The 14121-nt window shown below is 47.6% G+C and overlaps 1 protein-coding gene across 2 annotated transcripts in view; it reads right to left on the bottom strand.

Annotated features, from left to right (window-relative positions):
- LOC119216381 (zinc finger protein GLIS1) overlaps positions 1-14121 on the bottom strand; it is a 56050-nt gene that overhangs the window by 1947 nt on the left and 39982 nt on the right. For both annotated transcript variants that reach the window (XM_062563284.1, XM_062563285.1), the window contains exons 6-8: positions 11671-11781; positions 9262-9403; positions 6081-6282 (exon numbers count right to left, since the gene is read on the bottom strand). In XM_062563284.1, the coding sequence (XP_062419268.1) occupies positions 6081-6282; positions 9262-9403; positions 11671-11781 (455 nt within the window). The remainder of the gene's footprint in view (positions 1-6080; positions 6283-9261; positions 9404-11670; positions 11782-14121) is intronic.

Raw genomic sequence — 14121 nt, 5'->3', positions numbered from 1 at the left:
CCTTCATCGGTCAGAAATGGTCTTCAGGTATTAATATAAAATGTAAAATGTTAACGAGAAACTAACCACTGATTCAACAGTTATTGTACCCTCGACATCCACTTAATGGGCATCTGGGGCTGTGTGAGCACGGTACGAGATGACACAGCGCCGCTGGAGCCTTTAGACGGCCGCACCCCGCCGCCCGGGACCGAGGGGCGGAGGGGGCTCCACCCGGCCCCCCGGGGGCCAGAAAACCGTAATGAAAAATACGCATCGGCATATTGTTTTTTTTGGGTTAGATGCTTTTGCTCTCGTGAACGTATGAACGGGTCGCGTGACATGATCACATGTCAGTGGTCACCTGATTCAATTCTAATGACCACTAATGGAAAGATATTCAAATGCTATACAGGTTTTAGTATATTATAGGAATGTTATTATATTTCATAGGAAAATTTGTTCCTAGCTGATTTCATTTTTTGAGGATCTATAAAATATAATCTTAAAGATTTAAATTAGGGCCGGGACTTGATTAAAAATATTAATCAAAATTAATCGCATTTTAATTGCATAAAAATTTGACCTGAGAACAGTGAGAGCATCAACAGGTGTGTGGTGGAACAGTGCAGGGAGATAGCAGGAAGGCTGAAGTGTGGAGGATCCTCAGTTCAAACCTGCTCTCTCAGAAAGAGGGTTTGGTTGCAGTCAGGGCTTCAAACTGTAAACTTTCAAACAGTTTTGAGGTTTAGTAAACAATCCCAAGGTCTAATATGAGAAACGGACACAATGAGGCGTGTGCTTGAATAGCACAAGGGAACAACTGAAGGGCTGCAGGCTCCAACCTGCTGTCTGTGGTTGTGGGTTCATGCCCCTTCATGCAGACATCACTTCTGCTTTAAAAGAGTTTTGAGGTTTGAGTAGCAGTCTCAAGGTTAAATACGAGAAACAAAAAAGTAATTTGTGCATGGTGAGGTAGTGCAGCACAAGAGCAGAGGAGCTACTGTCCTTACCCTGTAGGTTGTGGGTTCAAGCCCAGTCTTGGGTTTGAGCCTTTGGCTTTACTTCAGGTTTGAGTAGCAATTTCAAGGTTAAATCCAACAAACAAAGGGTTGTTTGGTGTGTGGTGAAGTAGCACAGCGGAAGAGCTGCTGCCACAAGCCTGCACTGCATTTGAAGGTTGTGGGTTCAAGCCTTTTGCTTTACTTCAGGTTTGAGTAGCAATCTCAAGGTTAAATACAACAAACAAATCGTTGGTTAGTGTGTGGTGAAGTAGCGCAGCGGAAGAGCTGCTGACATAAGCCCCTGCACTTGAAGGTTGTGGGTTCAAGCCCAGATGTGGAAATAGCATTTATAAGAGTTTTAAAGTTTAACTCACATGCTCAAGGTTAAATAGGAGAATCAAAGTTGCCAAAATGTGACCAGGACTGGTAGTGTAGGGGTGCAAGAAGGAGCCGAAAGCCTCTGTAAGCGCCGCCAGTGGGTTCAAATCCCGCTCCTGCCAAGTCTTGAGCGCACTACCGCGGAGGTAGTTGTGGGGGCATTGTCCCCACTGGTTGTTTCAGAGAAGTGAACCCTGGGGGTTATGCAGAAACACAAGGCGCGTTCACTTGGGTTATGATGGCATTGTCAAGAATGATGAAGAGATCTTTTGAATGATGATGAATTGACTAAATTTGATGTTAATTGCTAATTAAGCTTTTATCACTTATTAGCCATGCTACATAGCCTATAGGGTTCCACCTTTTTGACGGAAGAGAAGGCCGGATGAGTCAGTAAAGATGAGCAGATGTGTCTCATTCAGTGGTCACACTGACATGAAACTCATTACAGCCTCTGAGGGCATTTTCTACTTCAGGGCATCTTGTGGACAACCTTAAACTGACAGTCTGGCACAGGGTGTAGATTTGTTTACCCTTTTTAGTGCATCCACCCTCCAATTCTCTGTTACATTCAAATTCAACTCACTTGTGCAATGCATTAAAAATATTAATCTAACTAATTAGAGGCTTTGTAATTAATTAATCAAAATTAATCACATTTTAATTGCATAAATATTTGACCTGAGAACAGTGAGAAGTAATTTTTTTTTTGTTCAACCAATTCCAGCAGACAAGTGTAGAAATAGCATATTTAGAAATATAGTACTTTCAGAAATTCAGGTAGCCTATAGGTAAGTAGACCTTCTGTAAAGTTGGGTTGGGTGTGGGTCCTTGTACTCGGAGTCGGGCTAACGTCCACGCTAGCTGCTAATCGCCGCCCCCCCCCCCCATTTTCAGTGACCGCGCTGCAGCACTCCTCTTTTTCCAGCCGGCCCACCCACTCCTGTCCCACCGCCACCGGGGAGCCATTCCACCGCTGACCTGGGGGGGGGCGCCGAAGGTGGAGTTGGAGGAGGGGGGTGGGGGAGAGATTTTAAGGCGAGGTCGTCAGATTGATGGACCACGTATAATAAATATCTGTACGGGTCGAGAGGTTTAGGAGGGTGGGAACAGATACGCAGAACACCGCCCCCCCCCGTCCACGAGGCCTCGTGTGAAGATGGCGTCGGGAGGAGGTGGAAGCGGTTTACGAGAACTCCCATTTATTCGCTCAATGAGAACAGCGCTGGGTGACTTGGACTCGAGTGGCCCAGTAAAGGAGTGATGCGGGGAAAGCTGATGTCATTCTGGGAACAAGTTTCATGACCAAACATCTAAGAAATGCTTTAGCAACGAGGTGAAAAGGTCTTTCAAACCCGGACTGTTTGCTGCATCAAAGCCACACGAGACCAGACACACACAAAAAAAAAAAAAACCTGTGTTCTATAGTACGCCGGCACTGACATTGACTGCAGCGGTTTTCCAGAAACATCCCAACTGACCCCGGGGCACGATGGGATGGGAAGGAACCTGAAGATTCATGAGCGGTCCCGCTCCGCTGCTCGTTCGTCTTCCTTCACCTGCCTGCCGGCTGTTCCCACGAGGGATGGGGGATCAGGGCCTGTCCTCCAAAGACCCCTCATCTGGTCCACCACTAGGCCCCCTTCTGATGGATGACGAGGGCTTCTCTGGCACACGTTGGTGGGAACACTTCTGGTTCTGGTTAGCGAGCTAAAGCTCGAGCTCGAGAGACAGACGAGGGGCGGCTAAAAGCTAAAGCTAAAGCTAAGCCCGGCCCCCGGAGGGCCCCGAGAGTTAAGAGCCAGGGATTCTGCATGTTGTCAGGGCCCGCCCCCCCCCGCTAAGACCCGGTAAGATAACTGCCCCCTCATCGAGACGAGGAGTCCCGGATCTTTTAATGAACGGCTGAGCGCCGCAAAAAAAAAACGAGCGACAACCTCAGGAACGTTTTCTTTCGGGCCGCGAGATCCGACAGGCGGTTCTGGATCGTCGCAGAGTGATAATGGCTGGACAGGCGGACAGTGTAGAGTTACGCGCCCCTTACCCCCCCTCCGCCCCCACCCCCACCCCCCCCCCATCAGAGCGGGAACTCTTAATGTAGCTCTGTGCCGTCTCTGCCTCCACCCTAATTAAATTAGCCCGGTGTCAATCACTGCTGAGGTATCAAACCACCCCGGACTAATATTTGCGGAGGGGCTCTAATATCAATACGAAAGGTGGACTCTCCGTCTCCGTAATGACATTATAGCGCGTACGGCTGAGGCGGTGAATGACAACATTTACCACCCATCGCTCAGTGAGAAACAGTCGAAACAGCCGTCCCTGTGAGCGGGGGCCCCCGCGGTCACACACACACACACACACACACATATACTTGTGCCACGCCGATCGCCAAATGTATTTTAACTGGCATATTTTAATATTAGCTCCAGAAAAAAAAAAAAAAATGACACTGGTATTTACAAAGTAAAAGGAGTCTAAATGGCCCATTTCAGCCAGAGTAAACACATTAAGCCATGAGGTCAGCGGCTGCCACACTCGAGGCGGGTTGGTTTGATAATTTTGTCAAAATGTTTAATGTCCTGCTAAACCGTTTGGGGAAAAACAAGTGCGGTGCTGATATTGACTTTGGCAGCAGGCTGTGTACTCAAGGCTTTAAACATGTAAATCAAATGCTCCATCTTCAGGCAAATGTGAGTAGACGTTTCATGCCCGGCTGGTAGCGCTCTACTGCCACTACGTTCCTTCTTACCCCCCCTGACCCCACCCTCTGTCCACACTGCGCGATGAACAGATACGGCCCCACAGCGTGTGTGTGTGTGCGTGCATTCATGGCTCCCTTTTAGGTTCAGGCATCTTGATTTGATGAAATCCGTAAATTGGGGAAACTGCGGCGATTTTAATGCATTGTCGTCGCGTCACGAGCATGAAGGCGTGCGAGAGGAACACGGGAGGTTACATATATACGACATAATAGGCACTCCGGGTTGCATAACTCACTCACACACACTCTCACACACACACACACACACACACACACACACACACACACAATGTTCAGATGTTCCTCATGGAGCCCTCAGAGGCACGGCCCCGCGTCTCTCGTCCAATAATGTAACCAGTGCCAGTGCAACCGCCGTAACGGCGTCCCCTGCTGCGGTTCTTTTTCACGCTTCACTTCTCTCTCTCCCTCTCTCCCTCTCTCTCTCTCTCTCTCTCTCTCTCTCTCTCTCTCCGCGGGGCGTGTGCAGAGAGAGAGAGAGAGAGAGGCATTGAAAACCCGGGAGGTCATCTCGAGCGTTCCTCTCACATCGCCTCCAGGCCGCCTGCGGACGCTTGCAGCCATCGAACCTCATCCCGTCGAAGTGCACACAGGCAGCGTAAAGAGTGTGTACACACACACACACACACACACACACTCGCAGACAGCCGAAGGGCGGACCGCAGGGTTTAAAGAAAGCATGTTTACGCAACACGAGGGCTTTTGTAACACTGCGTTTATGGCGCTTTGAGTCCATCCACAGTTTCTCAATGTTATTGCACCGTTAAAAAAAAAAAGACTGTTTTCCTTTACCACCTCCCTGGTTTTCAGCACACTGTTTGGTACAGTACGCACTGTGCCTCGGTGACTCCGCTCTGCCGGGCCCTCGAGGGAAATCACTGACATTAATCCGAAACATGCCGGGAGACTCACGCGTGCGAGGACACGGGAGAAGAACTGTCCCTTTTTTTAAAGTGTCCTTGAGAAAGACGATGGAACGTCATCATGCTGCTTACGCGTTCCTGGAGAAGTTGTCTGGTATCAAACGTCAGAGGAAGCTTTGGGAAAAGTGTGTTTCAGTGCAGAGATTAATGTGCTGTTGTTGCAGTCAATTCATTTCTTCATGAAGTTTTGAAGAAATTCGAAACAGGACTGACTGGAAACTTGTTTTCTTCTTCGACAAAGATGCACGCTTGTAAAATAATACTGAATTGGCTTCAGTTTTATTGCTTTCCCTTTAAAAGTCTCCCTAGTTGAACTCATTTTCTCAATTGTTTTAATTAATCTTTTAACGTGGCAAAAATACAATGCAGCTCATTGCTGGGTGTAAAATCCTTCAACAAATGAAGCGTGCGATGCAGCATATGACGGTGTGGTAAACAAACACTAGCACATCTTTATGATTTGTTGATTTGTTGGTTCGTCATATCTCTCACGCTCCCCTCACCCGTGCAGAGGGGGAACTAACGAGCGCCAATATAGGGGTCGTGATGTGTCGCGCTGACCCCAGCGGTGACCAGCGGCAGCCCCTCTCTTTCCACGAGGGAGTCGTGGAGTTTGAGTTTTGTTTGCAGCAGGACGGCCAAATGGGTTTCATCACATCACGCTTAACATCACATGACCCGCCCTGTGAATGTGCCTCGATTCGGGGGGAGAAACACGGGTGGAAAAACCAACCCGAAACGCAGAGGGTCATTCCCAGGGGTTAAAAGAGGGTTAAAGTTGTTTCTATAATCACACGCATACTGTACTAAATGTGCCATTTCACCGAGTCGAGGGATACAGATTAATATCTCATCGTGCATCATTACCCATCGAGTGTTTAGCCGGTCCATGTCACATGACTTTAACCCACCCATTTTAGTTTGGCCAACAGAAATAATCCTGAGACGAGACCGTGGCAGTTTTTGTAGAATTCTCTACCCCCCTCTAAGTATGAACATCCTGGGCATCCTCACCCGTCTCTCGCGCCGTCCATGGCGGCCAGCGGCGACAGGTGATGAGGGCTGCCGATGGTCGAGTCCAGTCGGTCCAGTCGGTGCTGTCGGGAGGGCGGGTCTCCGGCGGGGCCGGGGCCAGGGGTGGGGTTGGGGTTGGGGGTGGAGGAGAGGAGCTCCACCGAGGCGCCGTGGTGGGGGGTGCTGGAGCCGGCGTACAGGCCTGGAAGACAAACGTGGCTAATTCAGTAAATGTGCCAAATAAACTCCAGGGCCCTTTGAGCAGATTAAAAGCCGTTTCATGGCAACGGGGTCGTGTTTTGACAACATCCATCCAGTCCGAGAGCTTTGTAAAATGCTTGTAATTTGGGTTACATTGTTTGTCCTTTCAGCTGTTTGCTCTCATTAAACAATAATAAACTAAAATGTGGCATGTGTTTGAATGCTGACTTTGAATAAAAAGTGGAATATGGGTACCTCACATAGTCTGTTTTGTGTGTCTGTGCATGTTGCCAATCATAGTTACGCTTATGTTTGCTGGTACATGATGTACATGTCATGTCTTCCTGCATGTGCACATCTGCGTGTACATATATATATATTATATGATTCATATTTTGTCTACACAGGGACCAAGAACCCGAAGTATCACTCCTAAAAAAAACGTTTATATTGCGGGGATCAAGCTTTTTTTTTATGTGGCTGCTTGTTGCCAACTTTTTCAAGCTGTAGAGTCCAATTAAACACAGATCATTTTTTCCTATTTCGAATGCACTGCAAACTACAGTTGCTATAAATAATTACCACATTATAGATTTGGGATATTTTTTGTTCGACCGCCAAAAACCTAAAAGTAGTCACACTAGACATAAAATGGGGGGAAAAAAAAGAGTGCGTATCTCTGCATTTGGGAAACAGCTAGTGTTCAGACATACGTGCCGGAGTAAAGATTCCCTAAAATCTGTGTCAATTTGTCAGCAAAAGGTCTCGCACACATCAATCAACAAATACGCTGCAGAAACATCTGACATTTCCATCAGTGCCCTCCAAAAGTTTTCACGGGGGTTTAATCTGTTGCTCCACGTTTCTCTGGAGAGAAAGAGAACGACGACCGACAAATCACGCCCGAAAATCCCAAATTAGAAACCAGAAAGGATCTCCACTTCAATAAATCTACTCGCTCCATCTTCTGCTCTCCGTTTATCGTGTGATTTCTTTCCCAGCGTGCAGGAGGAGAGCGGGCCGTCACCCCCGGCGACGCGAGGGGACGCCGGCAGGAGATGAAAGGGAGCAGGAAAAATGTCGGTGCTCCTGGTTTTGCAGTTTCCAGGCCCAGCTGTTCTCAAGTGGAAGCATGCAGGGGCCTGATCTGACAGCACTCTGAAATGGTTACAAGCTTGATTCATTACCCCCAAATCATCAATCACAGAGCTTAAATGTTTTACCCTTTAGCCCCAAACATCTGCTACCACGGCGGCAGAAAACAGCCCACGAGTAATGGCCGTGATTGCCCTCAATTTCATCGCCGGTTCCTCGTGGAAGGAGAGTGCGAGGATCTGGTGGTACTGATGGGTTAGCGGGGGGATTATGTTCAGAAGATGCGGCGCTTTGGCGCTGAAAGGCGTCTCGTCAAAGTTCAGGAGGAAAGCTCTGCCTGGGGGGGGGGGGACGCGCAGAGGTATTCAGGGTAAATAGCAGGAGCGTTTAAACTTTTAAAACATTAAAACTAGGATACATTCTGGCTCTGGGTGATCAGTGAACACTAATTACGCTCCATAAAACCGAGAGGGGCTTCTCGTAAGTCTGCAGCCGCGTGAATGGGAGCAGACGCATAATCGGGGCAAACAGGGAAACGACTTCATCTCTGACTGGAAGCGTGACTCATTTTCTGCTTCACAGGTGTTAACGACGGGATCGCTGCCCACTCCGCGCCGCCTCTTTTTGACATTTGAAAAACGAGAGAGCGAGCGGCATCCACTCGTGAGCCGCGGGGGGGGGGGGGGGGGGGGGGGCAGAGGTGGAGGAGCGGAGGGTGGGGGGGAGAAGGAAGGCCAAGACTCGGAGGCCCGGTTGGACATTCAAAGACAAGTTGAGCCTACACAGTTGTCAACGGTGCGCCGAGTTCCAGCAACAATAACAAAGAGCAACGGGGGGACGTGATGGAGTACAGGCAGAAAAAACAAGGACAGATGTGTCCATAAAAAATAGAAAGAAAAAGGGGAGCTGCGGGGAACCTCTCTCTTGTCTTTACGACGGTTTGAATCCATTTATCTCTCTCTTGTTCCCAAGCAGTGTTGACATTTGGCGACGGTCAAATTCATCAATTAGAGAGAGCCCGGGAGTTTAAGGACCACATGTGGTGAATAAAAGTTTCCGCTTGTAATGGATTCTGCAGCCGTCTGCGGGAGGAGGTGACGGCTTTTAACGTGATGCGGTTTTGGAAATACAAGCCACACACAAACAAAAGTACCAGGCTGTAAGACTTCCAATCTCGACTTAAGTAAACAAGTAATTGTCCACAAAATGTTGATGTAAAAAGGTGTACAGGCATTTGAAGGTAAATTATAGCGGTATGATTTGTCCTGAGGCGCCACAAGTAAGATTTTTACAGCCCGATAGCACAGATTTACCATGGTGCATCCACAGGAATGTGGACATGGCAGCCGATGACCACCAGTGACTCGGTGATTGCTTTGCCAGGTGTCTGGGTTTCTGGCGCTCTCGCCGGGGCCTGTTCTTCCGTTTCGGAACAAATGTTCCCTGGCCGTTGATATATTGTTGGGACGCGGCCAGTCTCTCGCACTTCACGTTTTCAATTGCTCAAGCGGCCGTTAATCGAGCTACTTCTGGTATCATGTGACGAGCCAAAAAGGAAATGATAAAAGATTACTCATTGAAATGTTACATTGAGGAATTCACGCCATAATTGGAATATATTCTAAAACCTTTTTTGTGAATGGATGGTTGTCACTTGAAATCAACGTGGTTTAAATTACAGCATAGACACTAGATTTGTGGTCTGAATGGTAAAAACATTGATACGATGCATACGATATGAATGTATTAGAATGGGCAGTGTTACCGTAGTAACCTTTGATCCACCAAAGGGTTGTTGGTGCACTGAGAGAGGTTACTGAGGGCCTTCACAAGAGGTTACATAACGAGGGCGGTTGGGTCAAAGAGCGGCATGCCGCCTGCGCACCTGTGAAGATGTCTTGGCCCAGTGCGGCGGAGCGGCCGTCTTTCCCGCTGTAGAGGTGCTGCGCGGCGGCGGAGCTCTGCAGGTGCTGCATGGACAGACACTCACTCAGGACGTCCTGCTCCAGGTGGGGACACGGCCGAAGCTGTCGAATCAAAAAAAGGGGGACCGTCAGAGAGGGAACACAGAGAATGTTTTACGGGAAAAATGACGTTGAGTCACTCCATCTGGTTCGCAAGATTACACGAGGGCAAACAACACAGCCTCGGTTGTTTGTGTTTGTGGGCTGCACCCTATGTGGGGTGTGTTCGCTTGCTGTTCTGTGTTCTCTTTTTGGGGGCAATAACGTGATAGTGATAGCTAATTCGAAACAGCAACTGTACAAATTAAAATACAAATTCAGTCAGGGGGAACCGCAGGAAAGATCACACACTCCTTTTTTTTTTTTTTTTTTTTTTAGTCATGCGTTGGCCCCTTGACGTTGTTGGGCAAGCGGTCGATGTACCAACTCGGAGCCAACGCCAGATTGCTCCCGTTTCTCTCGCTGCCAACAGTAATGGGGGCGACCCGAAGACACGTTTCAGCTGCGGGGTTGCTCACACGCGACGCAGAAGGGGACCTGAACCCAAGGACACTCGCGTGTGTGTGTGTGTGTGTGTGTGTGTGTGTGTTGGAGAAGTGGAACATCTGCCTCTGGGATCAGTGGAACGGCTGACCTCGGCTGTGTACCTCAGCGGATGTCTCTGTCAGAAAACATTACAGTTGCCGAGCAACGCAACAGGCCGGAACTAACAGCCGCATCTTTCCTCTTTCCTACCTTCAAAGAGCACGCACATTCTGATGCTGATCATCGGCAGCAGGTAGAAATGACGCCACATCGACGAGACACAACTCTGCAACTCTTGGGTTCTTTGGTTACGATGAATTTTTTTTTTATTTAAACTAACTAACCGCCGTTGTAGTTCAAATCCATCCAGTATCACGGTTTATTATTCAGATATTGAGAACGTAACGTCGGATCTTTTTCAATCAAAATCAGTTCACTCCTTTCATTCTTCACTTTAAAGGGTTCAACTGCAAGATTTCATTTCACTTATTATGGTTTATTTACAAAGAAAACAATAACTCTTTAGTTTAATAAGCAACTGTCCACTCCAACACGCGTTAAAGCTTAAGAACAACTGGCTCCTAATCACTTGAATCCAACATACTTGGCTTCAGTTACTAAGGAGATCAAAATGTGAACTCATTGTAAAAAACTACTTGTTCTTGTCACCATGATGTGATATGACCCCTATTGAATAACACACCCCTTTTGTAGAATAGTGTAACGATACAAGTGTACAAAAGAAATCGCCCCAGTTACAGACGAAGTGGTTCAAATGTGCCCACCTGTTTCTCTGTGGCGACCACAAAGCCAGCCTTTGTCATCTCGCAAGAAGACGTTCCACACTTTATATTGTTTTTATTATTCTTCAGCAGTCTCACAACATTCTTCTCTTCCCTCTGATCATCCCCGCAGAGGACGGATGACAACGTTATCTCTGCGTCACTTTAATCTGTTAAGGCCCTTCCGCAGATCACGCTATGATTTTCACACTTACGTCGGGTGATTCAGTGAATGTGTGTGTTTTTGTTCTCTCGGGGACCGCTATGAGGGGCCTGCAAAGCATTCGCCACGTGTAATTAAGGCCTGTTCCCCGCGCGGCGACACTCCAAAAAAAAAAAATTCTCCGGGCCGCTCCAAGAGCGGGGCGAGAGCGTTTGTTTGACATTTGTCCATAACATCTGGCCCGCTGGGGTGTTCTGCGGCCCAGCTTATTAACAATGCTACGAGCACACACATGTGTTTCCCTTTACGGGGGCTAAGCAAAGAAACAACATCATCCAGACCTGCCACCATCCAAGCCTCTTCCACAACAATGAGCCCTTTCTCTGCTGTTTACGCGCTTCCACTCGGGGGGAAAGAAACAGGCTTTTTGACCACGAAAAACACGACACAAACGTGCTCAAACCTGATCTATTGTTGGGGAGACGGTTGTCAGAAAGACACCGGACCACCACCCCCCCCCCCCCACCCCCCTGTTTGTAAGACCTTTTGCACTTCCGTACTGACTCGAAGGAGGTCGTAATGGAAGATGATGCGGGAACTCTTGGACAGGGCACTGCGGGGATCTACCCCCGCCCCCGATGACACGCGGGCAAAGCCAAACATGTGTAGGAATTATTTCAAAATTATACTTATAAATAATTTAATCTCAAGTATTTACTCAGATACACATCATTGATCTCTCAGTTGGTTTTAATGGGAAAAAAGTCCATGTCAAGTTACATTTTACTCGGTTTTTCTCGAGGTCGCTTTTCTAATTCCATCACTTTCCTGCCGGGGGTGGGGGGGGGGGGGTTCCTTACCTTTCTACGCACCTGTTGCTCTTTGGCCGAGTGGATCTTGACATGTTTGCGCAGGGAGCTGGGATCCGTGTAGCGCTTGGTGCAGCCGGGGATCTGACAGGAGTAGGGTTTCTACCAGCAGACGGGAAAAACATGCTTCACATACCGGGGAGAAGTTTGCAATTCATTTAAATAAACATTATCATTAGGAGACACGAGGAAAGAAGTTGGGCGGGTTTTTGAAGAAGACGTGAAGGAAATTGAGTGTGACGGCGGCCGCGGGGGAGGGGGAGGGGGGGTTTACACGGCGGTAAAACAAATAGAACCGTTGGTTTATGTCAAACAGGAACGTTGAGAAATAACTTGATTGTCCTGCTCATGTCAGTCAATTCAGCGTTGATGGGTTCAGTTTCTTCAAACGTTGTTTGTGGCTTTGATGAACCGGGGGGGGGGGGGGGGGAACTAAGCTGACCACGTTGCTCAGTGTGACATTAACGCCTCAAGTACCAAGTATAAACTTAAATAAAAGGGAGGTGATCGAGCAAGCAGAAGAGTGCTCCAAAGCAACACCCCGCCGCGGCTGCATTCAGCCTCTGAGAATAGAGAAACCGGGGCGTGAGAATGCAACATGTAGACACACGAAGTCGGAAATCTGTTGATGTAAAGGCAAAGTTCAAGTCCTACCTTTCAGCTGAGAATGACAGAATTTGAAGTAAGAAGTAGGGGGAAAAAGGCATGAAAAAGAAAGAAGAAAAGAAGCATTAAAAAATATTATTATCGACTGATGATGTTTTCTTCTATTCTATTCAAGTCCAGGCCTTTGAAGCAAGTGTTTGTTCCATTTTTCTTGCTGTTGCATGCATTCAGGTCTATGATATATTACCACTATATACCTCGTCCGTACTGTACGTCAGTGTGTAGGCTGCCATGCAGACTTGTTGTAGGCAGGGAGATGTGAGATCAGAGCAACGGACACGACATCTCTAAAGTTTCCTCACCACTTCACATTCTTCTCATAAACCAAGTAAATACAGCCTGTAGCTGGCTGATTGAAAAATGTATTTTCCCTCATTTTTTTTTTTTCATCATCAGGAATACAAGATGGCCATTAAAGTGTAAGGGGACACCCGTCTTTATTAGCTCTGCTTCCACACTTCACCCTACTCTGTAAATAAGCCTTTGTTATTGCAAGGCGCTAACAGTGCCAGTCATCCCCACGCAGGACGTCAAATTAAAAAGACTTCTGTGTAGAATAAATACCATTAAAGATTAAAAATGATTTACTCTCAGAGTGTTTGTGGCAGGGGCGGGCAGGCCCAGCGAATACCACGGCGGGGTGTTAATGTGGAGCCATAAGCGTCGGCGTCCCAGATCAGCTGTATTACTGTGGAAAGACCGGGTCGAGAGGGAAAATCTCAGAATGATAGAATAACACAAGTCCGCGTTCGACATTGTGCTTAAGTAAAGGTTCTGAGTGATTTATTGTAACGTGTACCCAAAAGCACGGGCGGCTGGCCAACCCAGGAAGGAACACAGGGGGAAGATATTCTGGAAATATAATTAAAAAAAACAATATCTCTTTCAATTAATGTTCTGCAGAAAGCGAGGAATTTGAACATTAACCCAATAAAAAAAGGCAGATATAAAAAACAAAAGAAGTGATAAACTCTCCATTGTGTTTAAGAAATATGGTCAACCGTTAAGAGTAACAGGTTAACATCTTAAAAACTCTCAAAAACTTTTTTTGAAGAACACATTTCCTCATTGTGATTGATCTTATAAATAATCTTCGGCCGAGTTGAAGAATTGTTTGGAGACCTTTGATCCGTCACTGAAGTCTAAATATGGAATAAAACCCAAGGTTCTAAGGTTTAAGGGTGTTAAATGTTGCTCAGCTTGTAAAGCTCTGAGAAAAAGAAAGAAGTGTTATACAACAATAAAAGTGCACTGAGCTATTTTTATTATCATATAGAGACAGGCTTCAATGTACTGAGTGTTTTTGAGAGACTAGTCCCCTTCGCTGATTAATCCTAAGTCTATTCACAGCTAACGAGCAATTAACATTTCGGTATTGACGTTAAACAATTGCTAAGGGAAGAAAGCCCTTTGAAATATTGAGGTGCATGAGTCAAATAACAAATACCTCAATCTCTTAAGAATTTGAGCAAAAGCGGTCATGCACCCGTGAGCTGTGCTGGCGGGAAAGTGAGGTATTTGTGAGGTTACCGAGACATGACGAGGGGCAGCCGTGTCTGACTCAGCCCCCCCCCCCCCCCCCGCGTGCGGGGTCGGAGGAACAGGCGAAGCTCTGTGTGACTCGTTTAACGATCGGCGGCGGCCGCGAGAGTGTGAGAGCGCCACGGCGCAGGTGGAGGACGGCGTGGGCGCACTCCGGGGGGAAACCCGCCCCCTCGCACCCAGCGGACGTCGAATTTTGCTTCCACCCCTCGGTGGGGTGGGTAGGAACTGAGT

This window comes from Pungitius pungitius, chromosome 7 (assembly GCF_949316345.1).
Source record: "Pungitius pungitius chromosome 7, fPunPun2.1, whole genome shotgun sequence".
Taxonomy (NCBI): Eukaryota; Metazoa; Chordata; class Actinopteri; order Perciformes; family Gasterosteidae; genus Pungitius; species Pungitius pungitius.
This window is presented reverse-complemented; position numbering and strand designations above follow the sequence as displayed.